Raw genomic sequence first — 23,060 nt, 5'->3', positions numbered from 1 at the left:
CCAAGTCAGGATGGTGAGTGACTTGGAGGTGGTAGTGTTCCCATCTATCTGCTGCCCTTGTCCTTCTAGATGATAGTGGTTTGGAAGGTGCTGTCGATGGAGCCTTGGTGTGTTGCTACAGTGCATCTTGTAGATTGTACACACTGCTGCCACTGTGCGTCGGTGGCAGAGGGAGTGAATGTTTAAGGTGGTGGATGGGGTGCTAAATCAAGCTGGCTGCTTTGTCCTGGATGGTGTCGAGCTTCTTGAGTGTTGTTGGAGCTGCACACATCCAGGCAAGTGGAGAGTATTCCATCACACTCCTGACTTGTGCCTCATAAATAGTGGACAGGCTTTGGGGAGTCAGGAGGTGAGTTACTTCTCTCAGAATTCCCAGCCTCTGAGCTGTTCTTGTACCAATGCACACGATACAAATAAAACTTCAAATCTACCGGATTTTGTCAAGTTCATAACAGTCTGAGAATCAAGTTATGACTCAGCCATTTTGCCTCATGAACATACAAGTTGTAAAATATTATAATAGGTTGAAAATGAATCTGTGGCTGTAGTGGAAAATATAATTCAAAAGCAAAATACTCTGGATGCTGGATATCAGAAATAAAAGGAGGAAATGCCGGAAATCCTCAACAGGTCAGGCAGCATCTGTGAAGAGAGAAACTGTTAACGTTTCAGGTCGATGACCTTTCATAGCCGTGAAATGTCAACTCCATTACCCTCGCCACAGATGCTGCCTGACCTGCTGAGTTTTGTCTAGCATTTTCTGTTTTTATTTCAGATTTCCAACATCCACTTTCCCAAGTCAGAGATAGTGATACAAACCCCAAAACCAATTAGGCGCAAAACTTGAGCTCATGGCACAGAGATTTATGTTTAATTTTCTGTTATATGCTGAAAAAAATAATGGCGGACAATTGTGAGGTATTGAAACTGCATTTGTTGCTTTATTGAAGCTTTAAACAATTTCTAAAATTAAAGTTTTTTCCTATGCTGCAGGAACAATGAAACGTTACACTTCTTATTCCTTATTACTATCGTCCACAATGTAATGCAAATCTTAAATTACATTTGTCCGATTGGTGATGTGGCAGAGTTTCATCTTGTGTTTGCTATGCCCAACTGCATAAGAAAAATTACAGAACTGAGGGAGAGAAAAAAAGGAGGCAAACACAAGATCCAGTTTGAGGGCTGTAGTCCTTCAGAATAACTTCAAGCTGTTACCATTGTGGTATACACAATGTGACACTGAGGTACTCTGGAAATGCACTATTGGGTTAAAAGCTCAAAGAAGGCCAAGGTCATACAATAGGGCTCCAGACTGGCAGGCAGACCTGAGCAGTGCAAGCTTCTCAAAGACATTTGTAATATACAATGGCTGCTTTTTTTTGGTAAACCGTGTTTTTCTTTCTACAGCAGTATATAGTTTTGATGTTGTTATTTGTACACCTATGTACTTGGCTAGATCAGAAACTAAACGTGGTCACTGAAAATAGTCCAGCGAACTCAAAAGGTGATATGATAGGCTTGTTGTGTGATATTTGCACTGCAGATTTGTACATTTTGAAAAAAACAATGTATTAATTGATTTCGGCAGAATCCTTGCTGCCTGTGATTAAATGAATCATCATCATTAAATTAACAGCAAATCAGAAAAGCAGAACTTCAGAGTTTTTGTGTTAAACAGATTTAATGTGCACCTTTCACAATAAATGCTTGATGTGCAAAGTTCATTTTTAAAAGTTAAAATGATCTCCATATAAAATTAGGCTGACAGCAGCTTCTGGACGAGTACTTGCCATTTTTCTGTTGCACTTAATCATGCCATTTAATTAAAAAGGGCTCGAATCCAACAAACATTACATGTATTTTTTTTCAAATAAGTCTATACTTAATTGAGACCTTAAAGTAAAAACAATGATTCTATCAATGATGGATTCAAGCAGTCTTTTTCAAAAGGCAAAGCAATTTGTTTGTAAATGAAATAGTATCCTAACTGAATATATTTACACACACACACACATACAGTCCAGTTGAAATGGCAGACTTCTTCCACAGCAAATGACTTTCTACAGTGCAAAATGCATACCTTAGTAAAAGCAAAATACTGCTGGAAATCTAATAACAGATAATGCTGGAAATACTCAGCAAGTCAGGCAGCATCTGTGGAGGGAGAAGAGTGTTAATGTTTCAGGTCAATGACCTGTCATCAAAAGTCCTGCAATCTTGGCTCTCCGGAGGTCCCCAGCATCACAGATGCCAGTCTTCAGCCAATTCGATTCACTCCATGTGATATCAAGAAATGGCTGAAGGCACTGGATACTACAAAGGCTATGACAACATTCCGACAGTAGTGCTGAAGGCTTGTGCTCCAGAACTTGCCACGCCCCTAGCCAAGCTCTTCCAGCACGGCTACAACACTGGCCTCTACCCAGCTACGTGGAAAATTGCCCAAGTATGTCCTGTATACAAAAAGCAGGGCAAATCCAACCCGGCCAATTACCACCCCATCAGTCTACTCTCCATCATCAGTAAAATAACGGAAGGGGTCATCAACAGTGCTATCAAGCGGCACTTGCTTAGCAATAGCCTGCTCACAGATGCCCAGTTTGGGTTCCGCCAGGGCCACTCAGCTCCGGACCTCGTTACAGCCTTGGTTCAAGCATGGACAAAAGAACTCCCGAGGTGAGGTGAGAGTGACTGCCCTTGACATCAAGGCAGCATTTGACCGAGTGTGGCATCAAGGAGCCCTAGCAAAACTGGAGTCAATGGGAATCAGGGGGAAAGCTCTCCACTGGTTGGAGTCATAACTTGCACAAAAGGAAGATGGTTGTTGGAGGTTAGTCATCTCAGCTCCAGGACATCACCGCAGGAGTTCCTCATGGTAGTGTCCTCAGCCCAACCATCTTCAGCTGCTTCATCAATGACCTTCTTTCCATCGTAAGATCAGAAGTGGGGATGTTAACTGATGATTGCACAATGTTCAGCACCATTTGCAACTCCTCAGATACTGAAGCAGTCCATGTCCAAATGCAGCAAGAGCTGGACAATATCCAGGCTTGGGCTGACAAGTGGCAAGTAACATTTGTGCCACACAAGTGTCAGGCAATGACCATCTCCAACGAGAGAGGATCCAACCAACGCCCCTTGATGCTCAATATTATTACCATCACTGAATCCCACACTATCAACATCCTGGGGTTTACCATTGACCAGAAACTGAACTGGACTAGCCATATAAATACTGTGGCTACAACAGCAGGTCAGAGGCTAGGAATCATGCAACAAGTAACTTGCTTCCTAACTCCCCAACAACTGTCTACCATCTACAAGGCACAAGTCAGGAGTGTAATGGAATACTCCCCTCTTGCCTGGATGAATGCAGCTCCTGCAACACTGAAGAAGTTGGACACCGTCCAGGACAAAGCAGTCCGCTTGGTTGGCACCACATCCACAAACATTCACTCCCTCCACCACCGACGCACAGTAGCAGCAGTGTGTGCCATCTACAAGACGCACTGCAGGAATTCGCCAAGGATCCTTAGGCGGCATCTTCCAAACCCACGACCACTACCATCTAGAAGGACAAGGGCAGCAGATAGACGGGAACACCACACCTGGAAGTTCCCGTCCGAGTCACTCACCATCCTGCTGGAAATACATTGTCGTTCCTTTACTGTCGCTGGGTCAAAATCCTGGAACTCCCTTTCTAACAGCACTGTGGATGTACCTACACCACATGGACTGCAGCGGTTCAAGAAGGCAGCTCACCACCACCTTCCCAAGGGCAACTAGGGGTGGGCAATAAATGCTGGCCCAGCCAGCGAAGCCCACATCCCGTGAATGAATTAAAAAAATACTGGCAGTCTTCGGGAGTTATTGAAACTACTCTAACCCATGACCAAATCCCATTTCGGGCACCCAGCATTGGCATATCCACTCGTAAGAGTGAATACACCTTAAAGTTCCTTCTATTCTACCTTAACAATCTGCCTTAATGGCACCTTCAGAAGGGCCCTCCTTGCTGTACGAGTGGTTTTTTTTTACATCCACCACATCATCTATCCTGTTGTTTTATTGAGGTTTCTCATTTTGCTTCACTTAGGAGCAATCATTTGCTGAGACTCAGTCAAAACCAGATCAGCACTGCCCCAAACTCATTACAAACCAGATCCTTACCATCAGCAGAGAGAGGTGAAAGGTCATTGTGCTCACCCACAACTCCAGCAATCTGCCAATTTAATTTCTCTGAAGATAACTATTAGTTCATTAGACTTTGACTTGGCACTGGCAAGCACGAGGGTGTGGTATACAAGTCACGACATGGAAAATGATCAATACATAAAAAAAAGCTGGTTTCACACCGTCTTCCTTGTTCCATATGAAGGACAATTACACAATAGTGGCTTCGAAGACTCAAGAAGTTAATTAACAAAGTACCAACAGATTCTGGTCACAGTGCAGGAAAACAGACTTAATCTGGTTATTTTCACAAACATATTCAAATAGTATTGTAAGTGAAATGTTGCAGCTTGCATGTTTGTGCATATCTTTGGATGTTTAAAATCTTGTTCTTAGAGTCGGCTCATTTTCCTGTTTTGTTCACACAGGATAGCATTGCCAAATGACCCTGGTGAGCTTGCATGAAGCATCAATGTACCCTGAAGCTAGATATACTCTGATAAATGGAAACCATACAGCAGCAGTGCTTTTTGAGAGCCACAAGAATCTAGAAAAGGCTATTTATTTCGCTGGGGTATCTAGGAGTCACCAGTTATTTTGCCTAAAAAGTTAAAACCATACACTTGAAAATACGATGTGACCACATGCAAAACAGTCCACCAGTCTATCAATAGGATGACTCAACCGATTCTTACAACACTTCAATAGATTTCCCTTATTTTCAATTTGCCAAGCAATAGTCACCATTAAAAACAACACTGATCTACACACAACCCTGCTGGCAGTGATTATTCCAACACAGAAAGGATGTCAACACCACTGAAAAAGCAATAATTAGAGAGATAGCAATTAGACAAGTCACATGCTCATAAACTAATCCACATCACCACCTGAATCAACAAGTTGGCATGTCTTCTAAAATCCTGTACTACAAAATAATGTAGAGATTAACGTCTGCTATACTCAGGTGAATATTAAATGTAGGCTCAAGTAATAAATTCAAATTGCCTCAGTGACTATATACTGTAATTAGTCAGTTACCACAGAAGTCATAGCATCATACAATGCAGAAGGAGGCCATTCAGCCCATCATGTCTGTGCCAGTTCTTTCAAAAACCTACCCAACAAGCTCCATCACCTGTTCTTTCCCTGTGGCCCCTCAAATTTCTCCTTTGAGAATTTATCAAATTCCTTTTGAAACTTAATATTCAATTTACTTCACCCACCACTTCAGACAGTGTATGCTAGAACATAACAACTCCCTATGTAAAAAGAAATCTCATTTTTCCCCTGGAGTTTTTGCCAATTAACTTAACTCCGTGTTCTCTGGTTACTGACCCTCCTGCCAGTGGAAATAGTTTCTCCCTGTCTAATCTATCAAAGTACCTCATTTCCTTTGAAGATCTTAATTACATCTCCCCTCAGTCTCCTTTTCTCTATAGAGAACAGTGTAAATTAGATCTGCACCCTCTGACATCCTTCCTAAAGTGTGGTGTCCAGAATTAGATAACAATGCTGTAGCTGAAGTCTAACCAGTGATTTATAAAGGTTTACCATAACCGCCTTGCTTTTCAAGTACCTGCCTCTATTTGCAACAGCAAGATTCTCGTGCACTTTAACAGCTCATCAACTTGGCCTGCCGTTTTAAAGATTTGTGTACGTGAACCCCTAAGTCTCTGTTCCTGCAACCACTTTGCCACTTAGTTTATATTGCCTCTCCTCATTTTTCCTACCACAATACATCGCTTCATACCTTTCTGCATTAAATTTCATCAGCCATGTATCCGCTCATGTCACCAGTCTACCTATGTCCCCCTGAAGTCTGCTACTATCCCCTTCACTGATCCCTATATTTTCAGGCTTTACGTCGTCTGCGAACTTTGAAATAGGCCCCTTACACTCAAGTCCAGGTCACTAATAATGAAAGGTGCACCAGACCAAATACCGACCATTGGAAGACACCACTGAATACTTCCTTCCAGAATGATAAACAACCATTCAACATTACTCCCCGCTTTCTGTCCCTGCTTTCTGTCTCTTAGACAATCTCGTTCACACTGACACCGTTCCTTTAATCTATTATGTGGCACATTATCAAATATATACAAACATACAAATTAGGAGCAGGAGTAGGCCATCTAGCCTGCTCCATTACTCAAAAAGATCATGGCTGATCTGATTGTGACCTTAACTCCACATTCCACCTACCCCCAATAACCTCCTTTGTTAGCCAACAATCTATCTACCCCTACTTTAAAAATATTTATGGACCACTCTCTGGGGAAGAGAGTTCTAAAGATTCACAACCCTCAGAAAATATTTCTCCTGGTCTCCCTCTTAAATAGGAGACCCCTTATTTTTAAACTGTGAGCCCTAGTTCTAGACTCTCCCACAAGGGGAAACATCCTTTCAGCATCCGCCTTGTCAACTCTCCTCAGGATCTTATATGTTTCAATAAAATCACCTCTCAATCGTCTAAACTCCAGTGGACACAGGCCCAACCTGTCCATCCTTTCCTTGTAAGATAATCCCCCCCTATCCTAAGTATTCGTCGAGTAAATAAATACCTTCTAAAAGTCCATAGCACATCAAATACACTACCTTCAACAACTCTCTGCTATTAAATGAAGGACTCAAGTATGCTGGATACCTATTTGTTTGTAACAAATCCATGGTGGCTGTTATTTAATATCCTGTATTTTTCCAGTGACAACTAAATTTGGCCTGGGTTATGGTCTTGAAGTTGCCCAGACACCCACATTAGACTGACCGGCCTGTGGTTACCAGGTTTATCCCTCCCTGCCATTTTGAACAGGCATGTACCATTTGCAACTCTCCAGTCCACTGACACCACTCCTGTATCAAACGAGAATTGAAAGATTGTGGCCAAACTCTCCATTATTTTTACATTTACTTCCCTCAGCAATCTAGGATGCATCCTATCTGGACTAGGTGTCTTGGCTACTTTGAGCACTGCCTGCAATTTAAGTACAGTACCTCCTCTTTATCTATTTCAATCCCATGTAATATTTCTATCCACTCATCCTTTCTTGCGACATTAGCAATATGCTCCTCTATAGAGGAGGCAGAGGGCAAATGCCCATTTAGTGCCTCAGCCGTGTCTCCATGGGAAAATTTTCTTTTTGGTCTGTCATCTGCCCAGCCCTTTCTTTCAAAAGCCGAAAAATATTAGCGTTTTATGACAACTGCCAGTTAATTACTCCTAGTTATTTTGCATTGCATGGAGGCAGCATATAGTTATAGCAATAAAACTTCTAAGCAACAAAATTGCTGCAAAATTATTTGCCTGTTTTTAAGCTGTGCATCTCAGAGTCAAGAAGCTCCGCTGTGAAAGCAGTCAAACTTACTTTCCAATATTTTCAGGAAGTGCCTGTAGTGAGATATCATTCAGGGAGAGGCATGTCAAGTTCCGCAACTCAGGAAAACTTTCAGGCAACCTGCAGACAGATCATCAAGAGTCACTATAATGTTCTGTACATATCACCTACCAGTAGATTTGAGTGCAGAGCCTCAATGTACAATGTACATAATGTATTAAAAGACTTAAATCTGCACACACATCCCATCTGCAAAACTGTACTTCCTGGTGTCACATTTGTCAGCACTTGGGTTAACATATTCTATTATAAATATAATTGCCCACATTGTAATGGAAGCCTGTCACGCTATCAGTACATGCTCCCGCTGCTGGAAGCCAGCATAATACCTCAGTTTTACATTTCTCAGCTCCTCAGGCTACTGCAGAGAAAATCGTATGCGTCACCGTTTGAGGCTAGTGTAATTTTTCCTAATTAAAGGATTAAAAAATATAAAGTAAAATACTATAAAAAGTAAGGGCACAATGTATGACTTTAAACGGGCACTGAATTACACTGGGTGGTTCAAATAGCCCCACCCTCTACTGCCTTTCCTCTGACAGCACATGGAAGCAAAATCATTCCGTTCAATTTATTTGGCTTCATCAGAAGATAGCACATACCAAATCATCACAAAATGATAGTGCTCATCTCAGAAAACTTAAAAACATTCAAAGGCCAAAATCCCATCAATATCTTACTAAGACATGAACATACTTCAGTACAACATGCGATGCAATTTCTCCAGAAAATATATGTTTTACTATGTGTACAGATTAAGTAATAGCATTGTACCTATTGGTTATTTATTTTATGCAAAATATTTTACTTCTTTCAATAGTTTAATGTTGTATTTAATTAAATTGCTAAGTAGCTTGAATCAGACATTATGAGTACTCCATTTCTGTAAAGAGATGAGAAACCTAATGGAGCTACACCACAGAACATTGCGGGTATGGGGCTAATCTGCCTATTCCATTGAACTGCCCATTTCACTATCAGAGGCTAAAAATCTTCCCATTTTGCGAGGCATGAAAAAGGAGCTTGCACAAGGATTTCAAAGGCTGATTTCACTACTCATTAACAGAGGCATGGCTCAAACCAGACAAGGATTGGATTAATATTCCTGATTATCAAGCACTCAGTAATGATAAGAGAAGGAAAACGAGAGGGAGCATGGTGGTATTGATAAAGGATGCTGTTACAGTTCTAAATAGAAAAGGCATACTCATTGTCCCAGAACTGATTCCATTTGGCTTGATTTCAGGAAGACTGTGGGTGCAGTGATATTGTGGAGTCTTTTTTCTGGAGCTTGATACAGTTATGAGGAGGTAGATGAACAAATCTGTTAGCAAATTTCAGAAGTATGTAACAAAAATATAGTAGTCATGAGACATTAATTATCGAATATAGACTGGAAAAAACTTTGTGCAAAGGAGGGGAATTTCTGATGTGCACTAGAAAACTTCCCCTATCAACATAACTCCAGCATAGGTGTTGGAATAAAAACAGGAAATGTTGGAAATACTCAGGTCAGGCAGCATCTGTGAAGAGAGGAACAGAGTTAATGTTTCAGGTTGATGGCCCTTCGCCTGAACTCAAGTATTCAGCTTTGATGAAAAGTCATCAACCTGAAACATTAACTCTATTTTGCTCCCCACAGATGCTGCCTGACCTGCGTATTTCCAGCATTTTCTACTTATATTGCATATTTCTGGCATCTGCTGCATTTTGATTTTGTATTAACAAAGTGTTGGATCTGGTTTTGAGAAATGAAGCAGGGCAAGTGGAGTATGTTATAGTATGAGATATCTTTTCAGTCATTCATGGGATGTTAGGAAGGCAAATGGCATGTTGGCCTTTATTGCAAGGGGATTGGAGTACAAGAATAAAAGAAGTCTTGCTAGATTTATACTAGGTTTTGGTGAGACCACATCTGGAATACTGAGTGCAGTTTTGGTCTCCACAATTAAGGAACTTCTAATGCTCAAATTGGAGGCAGTACAGTGAAGGTTCACTAAATTGGACCCTGGGATGAGGGGGTTGTCCTATGATGGGACGCTGGGTAATTAGGCTTAAATTCTCAAGTTTAGAAGAATGAGAGGCATTCTTATTGAAACATACAAGATTTTGAAGGGGCTTGATAAGGTGGACGCTGAGAGATTGTTTCGACTGTGTTAGGGGCACAGCCTCAGGATAAGGAGCCGATCATTTAGGACGGAGATGAGGAGAGATTACTTCACTTAAAGGATAGGGAATCTTTGGAATTCTCTACCACAGAGGGTTGTGGATGCTCCATCGTTGAATATATTTAAGGCTGGGATAGAGAGATTTTTGTTCTCCCAGGGAATCAAGGGATATGGGGGGGTCGGGGGAGTGGAATGGAAACCCAAGATCAGCCATGATCGTACTCATTGGCGGAGCAGGCTCGATGGGCCATGTGATCTACTCCTGCTCCTATTTCTTGTGTTCTTGTATAACTCATTCCAAATTGCCCTTGAGAAGGTGGTGATGGTTGAATCAAGTGTGTCTTGTTCGGCCATTTCAGTGGGCAGTTTACAGTCAACCACATTGCTGTGGGCCTGGAGTCACATAAATGCCAGAATGGATAAAGGTGGCAAATTTTCTTCCCTAAATGATATTAGTAAGCCAGATGAAATGCAATTCAAAAGCTGAATATGGGAGGCAAAGAGAAGTTAAAGAGACAAGATTAGCAGGCAATGTTAAATTGAACCCCAAAACACTTCATAAATATGTAAAGTACAAGCAATTGGCAAGTGAAAAAGTTTGGCCTATTAAGGATCCAAACGGAAATATTCCAGCAGACAACAAGTTGTTAAATAGCAATAGAGAGATAAACCAGGAAACCACGGACCAGTTAGCCTAACTTCAGTGGTAAGGAAGCTATTGGCAACTATTATCAGCAGCAAACTTTCATTTGGAAAAGCATGAATTAAACAAGGACAGGCCGTATAGATTTGTTAAAGGGAAATCACATCCAATTAACTTAGTGAATTCTTTGATGAGGCAACAGAGAAGGTCGATCCAGTTAGTGCAGTGAATGCATATATGGACTTTTGTGAGACATTCAACAGAGTACCACATAGGGAGCTAATTAAGAAGATGAAAGCCCATGGAATAAAGGGGAAAGCAGCAGTTTGGATACAAAATTGGTTCAGTGACAGGAAGCAAAGGATGTTGGTGGATAAATGTTTTTCAGAGGAGAAAGTGTCTTGCGGTGGGATTCCCCAAGAGGCAGGCTTAGGCAAATTAATTCTTTCAATTCTTATAAACTACCAACACTTAGGTGTAGGGACCAACATTATAAAGTTTGCAGATGATACAAAATTTGGCAAAGTAGTGTGTATAGATGAGGATAGTTATAGGCTTCAGGGAGGCCATAGACAGGATGATGCAATGCACAGAAACATAACAGATGAAGTTAAATGCAGGGAAGTGTGAAGTGGTACGCTTTGGGGGGGGGATATGGAAAAACAGTATTTTTTTTTATTCATTCATAGGATGTGGGCGTTTTTGTCTAGGCCAGTATTATTACCCATCCCTAATAGCCCTCAAGGTGGCGGTGAGCTGCCTTCTTGAACCACTGCAGTCCATGTGGTGTAGGTACACCCAGAGTGCTATTGGGGAGGGAGGTCAAGGATTTAGACCCAGTGACCGTGAAGGAACGGCAATATATTTCCAAGTCAAGGTGGTGGATGGCTTGGAGGGGAACTTCTAGCTGCTGGCGTTTATACTATAAACAGCACAATTTTTGAAAATGTAAATGAGCAGCAGACCTTGGTGTCCAAAGACACAAATCCTTAAAGATGCCGGGAAGCTGATAAGGTGGTGGTTGCTTGGGTTTACACATTGATACAAAAGCAAAGTGGTCATGCTAGAATTTTATAAATCACTGACTGGGCCTCAGCTGGAATATGGTAGACAATTCTGCTCACCACACTTCAATAATGATGTAAAGGTATTAGAAAGGGTAGAGAGGGTAGAGAAGTATCAGGAGGTTACCAGGGATGAGGGACTGAGTTATAAGGACAGGTTGGAAAAGTTAAGACTACTCTCCTTAGAAAAGAGGTTAAGAGGTGACCAAATGGAGATTTTCAAGATGAGGGGTTTTGATAGTCGATAGAGAAAAATGATTCCTTCTGGCGAGTGGGTCAATAACCAGAGTTCATAGACTTAAAACCGTTGACAAAAGATGTGTGTGTGTGTGTGTGTGTGTCTGGCAAGTGGGGGGGTGGATTTTTATCATTCAAGGTGGTTGGGGTCTGCAACCCTCTACTTAAAAAAAGATGGTGGAAGCTGATTCCATTAATAAATTTTAAGGAGAGAATTGGGCAGGAGCTTGAGGATAAGGAACTTCAGAGGGTCACGGGCAAAAATCAGGGATGTGGGACAAAGCACAACCGCTCTTTCGAAAAACAAGCATGGGAAAAATGGGCTGAATGAATGGCCTGCTCATAGGCTACAAGGTTCTATGATTCTATTCATATATTCCCCAGAGAAATTGGTCGCGGTATCACATCCTCATGCATTTTTCTCCCTACTAAACAAGTTCAGTTCCGCAACAAGTCTCTGCTCATAAGATGCGGGCCCTAGTCCTAGATATATCCTTGTTGTTCCTTTGTGAACCTTCTGACAATACGGACTTCCAAAGTTTGTCTGCCCAGTCAGGAAATACGTGACTGACCACGTGCGTGCACATGCCCATGCAGGTGCACGCATACACAAAATAAATCAGAGTCTGGGATGGTTGAAGATCTTTTAAAAAAATGTAATGGTTACCCACCTGAGTTTTGAAGAAAATCCGTAAAATGAATACACCTATTAACAATACTACAGTTGCCTCATGTATCCAAAATATTCTCTACAATACATCCCTGGGGAATCCAAAAGGCAAATGATATTGGAGGGGAATCCATTATTAAAAAATTTCAGTTCTATAACAAAGCTACAAGAGATGTTAAACTGCAGAGCCCCACATTCCCTTCAATAATCATAGTTTTAACCAGACTATTCGACTGATAAATAATCTGATTTGTAAATTATGTTTCAGAAAGTGAGCACCTCAAAGGTTTACTCGCCCATTTCATAACATTTTGCATAAATTTGCTTCAATTACAAAAATACTAATAATGCCTACAAGTTATATTCTTAGTTATGCTGCAAACAAACAGCTCAGACTAAAACAATGGCACTGAATGTTATAATAAGGCAAGCTTGCTACTGCAACATGGTTCTTATTACCTGGTCAAGGGGTTGCCACTAAAATCTGCTACTTGTAATGATTTGCAAAATGAGATGCTCTCTGGAATTTCCATAATATCTGCAACAAGAAAGGTTAAATTAGTTACATGCTTGGTAAATGCATTCTGTGTAATTGTTATCCTTCCAAACAAATGGTCAAAGCATTGGCAGCCTTTCTTGCATGACTTCAAAGTGCACCAAAAGTACCATTTATCCAATACTGTGTAATATTTAACTCCAGTCATAGTGCACGTCTGATACAGGCCTTCTGTACCAAACATGTGATACAACACAATCATACTTGTGTTTGAAGCTTGATGATAGGAACACGACAACCTAGAGGTGGTGGTATTAGCCAATGGAAGCTGACTATCAGCAGCACGTTATGGTCCGCGCAAACAGAGTAAATGGACTGACTCGCAACCTGAGGCAGCTGTTGTTCAACTTCTCCTCACCAAAATGACTTAACTGTGCTTACAGCACTTTTTCTTGTTAGAACTCTGACCAACAGTCAGAGGCTGGGGAATCAGCACCTCGTATTGTATAAACGCGAAGATTAATTAAGATAAACAGCAAGTAGACAATGTAATGTGGCTCCCTCCGCGTGCGAGACTTGCAAACAAAACACCCTAATTCTCCGATTCTAAATTAGCTCAGCTAATTTATCTATTGGTAAGCAAATCACACTCACCAGTTAAGACCTTAAGTTCAACCCTGGTCTCTGCTTGGTTAGTTGATCTTAGTCAGCATAACAGTAAGGCTACTTAAATTAGCCTCAAAAACCCCAGACCAGAAAAGGTGAAAATAATCCAGCGTTCCTCCTCCCAATCACTTTTCAGCTACCACTGTTGCATGTAGGTTTGCTTAACCTTTGAGCAAGGACAGAAGGTGCCTGAGTTTTGACTACATGGTCCTATTGACATTCACTGTGCAGGCTGGTGAGGAGGGGAGCCAAGACAGGGGAGAAAAAGAAAACTGGTAAAAAGGTTGAAGTCAAACTGTAAACTGAGCTATAGTGTTAAATAAATTAGTTTACATACTAAAGATTTGATATACAGGCTTATGAATGAAAACATTTGTCTACGGAAATGCTCCACTTGAAAGGTGCAAAAACAGATTTATAATGGCTTGACAATGATAACCTTTCAGTCAATATACCATTATTTCTTCCCAACCCCAAACAACCGGAACACTAAACCCCCTTCTTTCCTGTAACCCAAACCAAGGAAAAAAGAAATAAAAACAGAAAATGCTGGAAAAACTCAGCAAGTCTGGCAGCATCTGTCAAGAGAGAAACAGAGTTAATGTTTCGAGTCTGTCTCCGACACTTCCCTTCCCTTCCTTGACCTCCATGTCTCCATTTCTGGTGATAGACTGCCCACCAATATTCATTACAAGCCCACCAACTCACACAGTTACCTTGACTACAGCTCCTCACACCCTGCTCCCTGTAAGGACTCCAGCCCATTCTCTCAGTTCCTTCACCTCCGTCGCATCTGTTCCAATGATGCCACTTTCCAAAATGGCACTTCTGACATGTCTTCCTTCTTCCTTAGCTGAGGTTTCCCACCCACTGTGCTTGACAGGGCCCTCAACTGTGTCCGACCCATCTCCCGCACCTCTGCCCTCAAGCCTTCCTTTCCTTCCCAGAACCATGATAGGCTCCCTCTTGTCCTCACTTTTCATCCCACCAGTCTCTGTATTCAAAGATTCATCCTCCGCCATTTCCACCATGATGTCACCACCAAACACAGCTTCCCCTCACCAACCCACCCTGTCAGCATTCCATAGGGATCGTTCCCTCCGTGACACGTTGGTCCACTCCTCCATCACCTCCATCTCCTCATCCCCTTCCCACGCAATCGCAGAAGGTGCAACACCTGCCTCTTTACCTCCTCACCATCCAAGGCCCCAAACACTCCTTTCAGGTGAAGCAGTGCTTCGCTTGCGCCTCCTTCAATTTGGTCTACTGCATTCGCTGTTCCCAATGCAGTCTCCATGACATTGGAAAGACCAAACGCAGACTAGGTGACTATTTTGCAAAACACTTTCGGTCTGTCCACAAGCATGACCCAGGCCTTCCAGTTCAACACACCATCCTGCTCTCATGCCTACATGTCCATCCTTGGCCTGCTGCAATGTTCCACTGAAGCTCAACGCAAACTAGAGGAACAGCATCTCATCTTCCGATTAGGTACTTTACAACCTTCCGAACTTAACAATGAGTTCAACAATTTCAGACTATGAACTCTCTCCTCCACCTTTACCCCTATTTTAATCCAATTTTTAAAAAAATGTATTTATTCCTTTTTTTAATTCTTTCTCCCCCAACAGGACCCCACCCCCAAAACACAGGGCCATCCGTCACTTGTTTTTATGTTTTGCTTTCACAGAGTGCCTGTCCCTTGTTCTGCTGTTAACACATTATGCTATCTTACCTTTATGCCACTATCAGCAATTTCTTTAGTCTTTAACACTACCATTAACACTGCCTTTGTCCTGTATCCATTACATATTTGTCAAATCGCTCCTTAGCTCCCACCTATCGCTGACCTTCTATTTTGCCCCACCTGCTCCACCCCCTCTTAAACATAAAATCCAACACATTTCTACTTCTCTTCGCTCTGAAGAGGAGTTACAATGATGTGAAACGTCAACTCTGTTTCTCTCTCCACAGATGCTGCCAGACTGCTGCGTTTTTCTAGCATTTTCTGTTTTTATTTCAGATTTCATGGATCCACAGTATTTATCCAAGGGAAAATGTAGTTGAGTCCTGCAGCAGCATTTCTCGGGAAAAATATTCTGCAATTCAGTCATCTTGAAACAATTACAATTTAAAATATTCCAAACCTCTTACATTTCAAATCTTATACTTTGGTTAACATGTGTAGAAATACTAAAACTACAAGAGGACTGTGAACATTAATACTGAAAAGATATTTCAATAAATGAAGGTTCAAATTGGCAAATTCAAATATCTAGCTATTTCTTTATGACATCTCTGAGCGGCTCTTCGACCAGTTCTTCATGGTCAAAGTACTTTATCATCATCAGTCAGAAAATGAATTAAGAAAATTCACTCAACATTTGGAATTAAAGCACAATTGTCCCTATGCAATAACAGGCACAGTGACAATGTGGATATGAATGGATATGTGGATATTTTATATATATTTTAAATATATATCTTTCCCCCACCTATTTCTATTATTATTCTTAAATTTATTTCCATTCATTGTTTTATCTCCACCTTTCTGCCTATTTCGATCCCTTCCCCCCACCCCACCCCCACTAGGGCCATCTGTCACTTGTTCGTCCTGCTTTCTACCCTTAATGTCACCATTAGCACATCCTTTAGCTAATATCACCACTGTCAACAACCCTTTGTCCTTTTGTTTATGACATCTTTGGCAATCTCTTCTTTGCCTCCACCTATCACTGGCCCTCTATCCAGCTCTATCTGTCCCACCCCCCCCCCTTAAACAGCTTATATTTCACCTCATTTCTATTTTTCTTTAGTTCTGATGAAGAGTCACACAGACTCAAAACGTTAACTCTGTCTTCCTCTCCACAGATGCTGTCAGACCAGAGTTTTTCCAGCTATTTTTATTTTTGTTTTGAATGTGGATATGAAGTTGGCTGAGTGACAGGAAACAGAGTAGTGGTAAACAGTTGTTTTTTCAGACTGGAGGAAGGCATACCGTGGGGTTCCTCTGGGATCAGTATTAGATCCACTGCTTATCCCAATGTTTATTTATGACATAGATTTGCGTGTGCAGGGCACAATTTCAAAGTTTATAGATGAAACAAAACTTGGAAGGAACCGTGAACTGTGAGGAGGATAGTGGTAGACTTCAAGAGCACATAGACAGGCTGGAAGAATGGGCAGACACAGGGCAGATGACATTTAATGCCGTGAAGGGTGAAGTGATACATTTCGGAGCAAGAATGAGGAAAGACAATATCAAATAAAGATACAATTCTAAAGGGGGTGCAAGAGCAGAGGTGCCCGGGGGTTCACGTGCACAAATCTGTGAAGGTGGCAGGGCAGGCTGGGTTAAAGAATACAGGATCCAGGGCTTTATAAATAGCAGTACAAAAGTGCAGAAGTTATGATAGTTCTGTATAAAACACTGGTTCGAGCTCAACTGGCATACTATCTCCAATTGTGGGCACTACACTTTAGTAAGAGTGTGAATGCATTAGAAAGGGTGCAGAAAAGATTTGAGAGAGCAATTCCAGGGTGAGACACTACAGTTATGTGGATAGATTGGCGAAGCTGGGGCTCTTCTCCCTTGAGACTAGAGGTTTGAAAAGAGATTTCACAGAGTTGTACAAAATCATGAGCGGTCTGGACAGAGTTCCTGTTGACACAGGAGTCAAGAATCAGAGGACACAGATTTTACGTGACTGGTAAAAGAGCCAGAGGCAATATGAGGGAAACTCCTTTGACCAGAAAATGATCGGACTGCACTGCCTGAGGGTGAGGAGCAGGCAGGTTCAATTGTGGCTTTCAAAAGGGGAACTGGATAATTATCTGAAGAGAAAAAAAAACTTGCAGGGCTTTGGAGAAAAGTCTAGGGAGTGGGGTCAGCTGTGTTGCTCTTGAAGACAGCTGGCAGAAACCCAATGGGCCAAATGGCTTTCTTCAATGCTGTGCCCATTCATTCCATGATTGGATAAAAGAAAGCTGAAAAAAAAGTGGCCACACCGTTTCTGTATAAGGTACCGGTGAGATCCCATTGGGCAAATTACTAAGCAAACAGCAATGACAGCAAATATATAAATCAATGAGAATTCTCAAGTGAGTATGAAGAAGAAAGTGGACTGCAGAAGAAAGTGAAAAGATGGGTAAAGTGGAGTTATATCAGTGAAAAATTATAGGCTGTTAACTGGCACTACAACACAAAGGAAATACACTCATTCCAATTCAAGTTACAAACAACAGATTATCGATCAGGGTACTGAACCTTCACAGCCTTGTGGCACAGTGGGTAGCATCCCTACCTCTGAGCCAGAAACTCTGATTTCAAGTCCCACTCCAGGACTTGATGGCGTGCATTAATAACACAGGCAAACAGGCTGAGATTCAATTTGTGAATCCTTCCAACACACGTCAATGGCAGACGGTAAGAGTGGGAGAGATTCCTGGTCAGCCATGTGATGGAAAGAAACTGGAGCCTCTGCCATCACTGCCCATAGCTCCAGACTACAACAGGCATGTAAAAGTGTATAAAACAAAAACAGAATTACCTGGAAAAACTCAGCAGGTCTGGCAGCATCGGCGGAGAAGAAAAGAGTTGACGTTTCGAGGCCTCATGACCCTTCAACAGAACTGAGTAATATTAGGAGAGGGGTGAAATATAAGCTGGTTTAAGGTGGGGGGGTGGGGGGGAGAAAAGTTGGGGATGGGGGGGTGTTGGTTGTAGGGACAAGCAAGCAGTGATAGGAGCAGATAATCAAAAGATGTCACAGACAAAGGAACAAAGTGGTGTTGAAGGTGGTGATATTATCTAAACGAATGTGCTAATTAAGAATGGATGGCAGGACACTCAAGGTACAGCTCTAGTGGGGATGGGGTGGAAAGACTAACAGTGCATTAAAGGTATAGATTTAAAAATAATGGAAATAGGTGGGAAAAGAAAAATCTATATAAATTATTGGAAAAAACAAAAGGGAGGGGGAAGAAACAGAAAGGGGGAAAGACCTGCTGAGTTTTTCCAAGTAATTCTGTTTTTGTTTTGGATTTCCAGCATCCGCAGTTTTTTGGTTTTATCTCTGTGTTTAATTGACTGCCACTCCTCTTCAAGAAATGCCTACCTTGAAGAAATACTGCTCTGCTCTCCGACAGGATTTCCGTATCTCTCTTCTGCCTTGTTCACCTTCATTGCTTTCCATTTCTCTCCTGGTGTTTGACAAGGTGTTTACTAAAACCCGCTTTCACAGCCATATTTCCTTTCTCAGTGACTGTCTCCGTCTCCGACTTACCCCACGTGGATTTCAACTGAAATTCCATCCCTCTTGTTTCGAACCCACCCAGGATTACAGGTATCTCCGGGACATAAAACGTTTCTCGGACTGCTGTTCCCGTCGCATTCTGAGATCCACACTCAGTGCCATGTGCCGCCATATGAACACACTCGACCTCTCCCTCCAGCAGCACCGCCGCACCCTTTTTCAAAGCTGCGCGTGCCCCCAGTTTCATTTTATTCTTCGTCTCATCTGACGCCTCAACAAGAAACTTTTTCTCTTTCTCTCAAGTGCTAAGGAACACAAGCTCCAACAACTCATCGACACCAACACCCATCTAGGACCCTCCACCCCTGCCTGTCCCTCCGTCCCCACCCCATCTTCCAATCCCAGCCCCGGCCGTGAATTCACTATACTCCCTGACCTTCCCCTCTCCGACACTGAACATTCAGTGCTCAGCAAAGGACTTAGTTTCATACCCTTACGCCCTCATCTCAATGAACTTCGGGCTCGGCACGATGCTGAACTCTTCTTCCGCCGTCTTCGTCTCCGTGCTCACTTCTTTGGGCAGGAGTCCTCTCCCCGTTCAATGGATCCTTTTACCCACCTCCAATATTCTCCCCCCACCTGGACCTCTGGATTCTTACCTTCTCTTGATCTTTTCATTGAGAACTGTCGGCGTGACATTAGTCGTCTCAATTTCTCTGCTCCTCTCACCCATTCTAATCTGTCTCTCTCTGAACTTACTGCACTCCATTCTCTCAGGTCCAACCCCAACATTGTCATCAAACCCGCTGACAAGGGTGGTGCTGTTGTTATCTGGTGCACTGACCTCTACCTCGCGGAGGCTAAGCGTCAACTCGCAGACACTTCCTCCTACCTCTCCCTGGACCATGACCCCACCACTGAACATCAAGCCATTGTTTCCAGGACTGTCACTGACCTCATCTCCTCTGGAGATCTACCTCCCACAGCTTCCAACCTGATAGTCGCCCAACCTCGGACGGCCCGCTTCTACCTCCTACCCAAAATCCACAAACAGAACTGTCCCGACAGACCGATCATGTCAGCCTGTTCCTGCCCCACGGAACTCATTTCTCGTTATCTTGACTCCCTTCTCTCTCCCCTTGTCCAGTCCCTTCCCACCTACATCCGTGATTCCTCTGACACCTTACGTCACATCAACAATTTCCAGTTCCCTGGCCCCAACCGCTTCCTCTTCACCGTGGACATCCAATCCCTCTACGCCTCCATCCCCCACCAGGATGGTCTGAGGGCCCTTAGCTTCTTCCTTGAACAGAGGCCCAAACAATCCCCATCCACCACTACTCTCCTCCGTCTGGCTGAACGTTCTCACACTGAACAATTTCTCCTTAAACTCCTCTCACTTCCTCCAAATAAAAGCTGTGGCTATGGGTACCCGCATGGGCCCCAGCTATGCCTGTCTCTTTAAGGGGTATGTGGAACATTCCTTGTTCCAGTCCTACTCTGGCCCCCTCCCACAACTCTTTCTCCGGTACATCGATGATCACTTCGGTGCTGCTTCATGCTCTCGTCAGGACCTGGAAAAATTTATTAATTTTGCTTCCAATCTCCACCCCTCCATCATTTTCACATGGTCCGTCTCTGACACTTCCCTTCCCTTCCTTGACCTCTCTGTCTCAATTTCTGGTGATAGACTGTCCACCAATATCCATTACAAGCCTACCAACTCCCACAACTACCTCGACTACAGCTCCTCACACACCGCTTCCTGTAAGGACTCCATCCCATTCTCTCAGTTCCTTCGCCTCCGTCGCATCTGTTCTGATGATGCTACCTTCAAAAACAGTTCCTCCGACATGTCTTCCTTCTTCCTTAACCGAGGTTTTCCACCCACGGTAGTTGACAGGGCCCTCAACTGTGTCCAGCCCATCTCCCGCGCATCCGCCCTCACGCCTTCTCCTCCTTCCCAGAAACATGATAGAGTCCCCCTTATCACCCCACCAGCCTCCGCATTCAAAGGATCATCCTCCGCCATTTCCGCCAACTCCAGCATGATGCCACCACCAAACACATCTTCCCTTCACCCCCCCTGGCGGCATTCCGTCGGTATCGTTCCCTCCGGGACACCCTGGTCCACTCCTCCATCACCCCCTACTCCTCAACCCCCTCCTACGGCACCTCCCCATGCAAACTCAAGATATGCAACACCTGCCCCTTCACTTCCTCTCTCCTCACCGTCCAAGGGCCCAAACACTCCTTTCAAGTGAAGCAGCATTTCACTTGCATTTCCCCTAACTTAGTCTACTGCATTCGTTGCTCCCAATGCGGTCTCCTCTACATTGGAGAGACCAAACGTAAACTGGGCGACCGCTTTGCAGAACACCTGCGGTCTGTCCGCAAGAAAGACCCAAACCTCCCTGTCGCTTGCCATTTTAACACTCCACCCTGCTCTCTAGCCCACATGTCTGTCCTTGGCCTGCTGCATTGTTCCAGTGAAGCCCAACGCAAACTGGAGGAACAGCACCTCATCTTCCGACTAGGCACTTTACAGCCTTCTGGACTGAATATTGAATTCAACAACTTTAGATCTTGAACTCTCTCCTCCATCCCCACCCCCTTTCCGTTTCTTCCCCCTCCCTTTTGTTTTTTCCAATAATTTATATAGATTTTTCTTTTCCCACCTATTTCCATTATTTTTAAATCTATACCTTTAATGCACTGTTAGTCTTTCCACCCCATCCCCACTAGAGCTGTACCTTGAGTGTCCTGCCATCCATTCTTAATTAGCACATTCGTTTAGATAATATCACCACCTTCAACACCTCTTTGTTCCTTTGTCTGTGACATCTTTTGATTATCTGCTCCTATCACTGCTTGCTGGTCCCTACAACCAACCCCCCCGCCCAACTTCTCTCCCCCCACCCCCCCACCTTAAACCAGCTTATATTTCACCCCTCTCCTAATATTACTCAGTTCTGTTGAAGGGTCATGAGGACTCGAAACATCAACTCTTTTCTTCTCCGCCGATGCTGCCAGACCTGCTGAGTTTTTCCAGGTAATTCTGTTTTTGTTTTGGATTTCCAGCATCCGCAGTTTTTTGTTTTTATCTCTATGTAAAAGTGTATGTTGCCACAACAATGCAGATTCCTTGGACAGCCAGTGTGGATCAGATTAGTGGCAACAGCACGGGGTTTGATCCCCATTTCTGCTGGGGTGGATTTTGGGGCCTGCCTCCTTGCCCTACCCATGGCGCAGGTTGTGGCACTTGGGTCAGACCTGACTCCCAAGAAGACTGAACCTGCATAAAACCGTACAGCACTTTAAGGAGGCCATTCGATCCAGTATCCAGTTTTTCCTGATTCTTTCAAAGAGCTATGCATTTAGACCCACTTACCTCCTGTTTCCATATAGCCCTGCAAATTCAGGTATATATCCAATTCCATTTTGAAAGTTACAATTAAACCTACTTCCATCACACTTCAAGGTAGTGCTCGAAAGAGTTTCCAGGTCATAACTCACTGCATAAAAGAAAATCTTATCTCCCTCTGGCTTTTTAATCTTAAATCAGTGTACTAGTTAACAACCCTCCTGCCAGTGGAAATCTCCTCTTTACTCTATCAAATCTTTCATAATTTTAAACGTCTCTTTTAAGTCTCGTCTTAATCTTTTGTGCTAAAAGAAAAAAAAACCCAGCTTCCTTAGTCTCCACATAACTGAAGTCCTAATCACTAGTTACGTTTTCCCAATAAGTGAACCATGACTTTAACTTCAAAGATTATTCAAGGACCACTTAACTCTATTTCCTAGTAGTACCTGGCTGAAGAACAATTTATGTGCTCAACAATTTATATAACTAAGTTCAGTAAAGGTTCCATTCATAACAGTTGCAGTTTACTCCCTATGCACACCATTAACTAGCATATAACATTTCAAATAATCTAGGAGTACTTGATAACTTCTCTTTTCCTCCCAAAAAAAGCAATAAATTAATTATACCCAAATCTGTGGTTACACTGGCCTAGATTGGCCATGAGCGAGAATCTTTAGCCAATTGATTTATTCAATAAGAGGTCTCTGCACATGTTGTTCAATACCAAATAGCCCTCGAAACTGGAAGGTTAGTGTTCAAAACAGAACACCTGTAATAATAATTTGATAGCAATCTGCTGACGTGAGTAGAGAATGTTTATGCCAATCTCGGATTGTGTGTGCATCAAAATCAGCTGATGCACAGCAGCAGCAAACAACGCCCTAACTCAGTTAAAGAATTATAATCATAACTATGGGAAA

General features: G+C 42.8%; 1 protein-coding gene and 1 long non-coding RNA gene across 3 annotated transcripts in view; one reads left to right on the top strand and one right to left on the bottom strand.

The window, feature by feature from the left end:
* LOC144680686 (uncharacterized) overlaps nucleotides 1-23,060 on the top strand; it is a 462,270-nt gene that overhangs the window by 312,904 nt on the left and 126,306 nt on the right. The window lies entirely within an intron of this gene.
* lrrc1 (leucine rich repeat containing 1) overlaps nucleotides 1-23,060 on the bottom strand; it is a 155,517-nt gene that overhangs the window by 76,083 nt on the left and 56,374 nt on the right. For both annotated transcript variants that reach the window (XM_078541931.1, XM_078541932.1), the window contains exons 3-4: nucleotides 12,816-12,894; nucleotides 7,545-7,634 (exon numbers count right to left, since the gene is read on the bottom strand). In XM_078541931.1, the coding sequence (XP_078398057.1) occupies nucleotides 7,545-7,634; nucleotides 12,816-12,894 (169 nt within the window). The remainder of the gene's footprint in view (nucleotides 1-7,544; nucleotides 7,635-12,815; nucleotides 12,895-23,060) is intronic.

The sequence above is a fragment of the Cetorhinus maximus genome, chromosome 5, assembly GCF_964194155.1.
Source record: "Cetorhinus maximus chromosome 5, sCetMax3.hap1.1, whole genome shotgun sequence".
In the NCBI taxonomy this organism is placed as follows: Eukaryota; Metazoa; Chordata; class Chondrichthyes; order Lamniformes; family Cetorhinidae; genus Cetorhinus; species Cetorhinus maximus.
The sequence above is the reverse complement of the archived record's forward strand: the minus strand, read 5'-3'. Positions and strand labels throughout refer to the sequence as shown.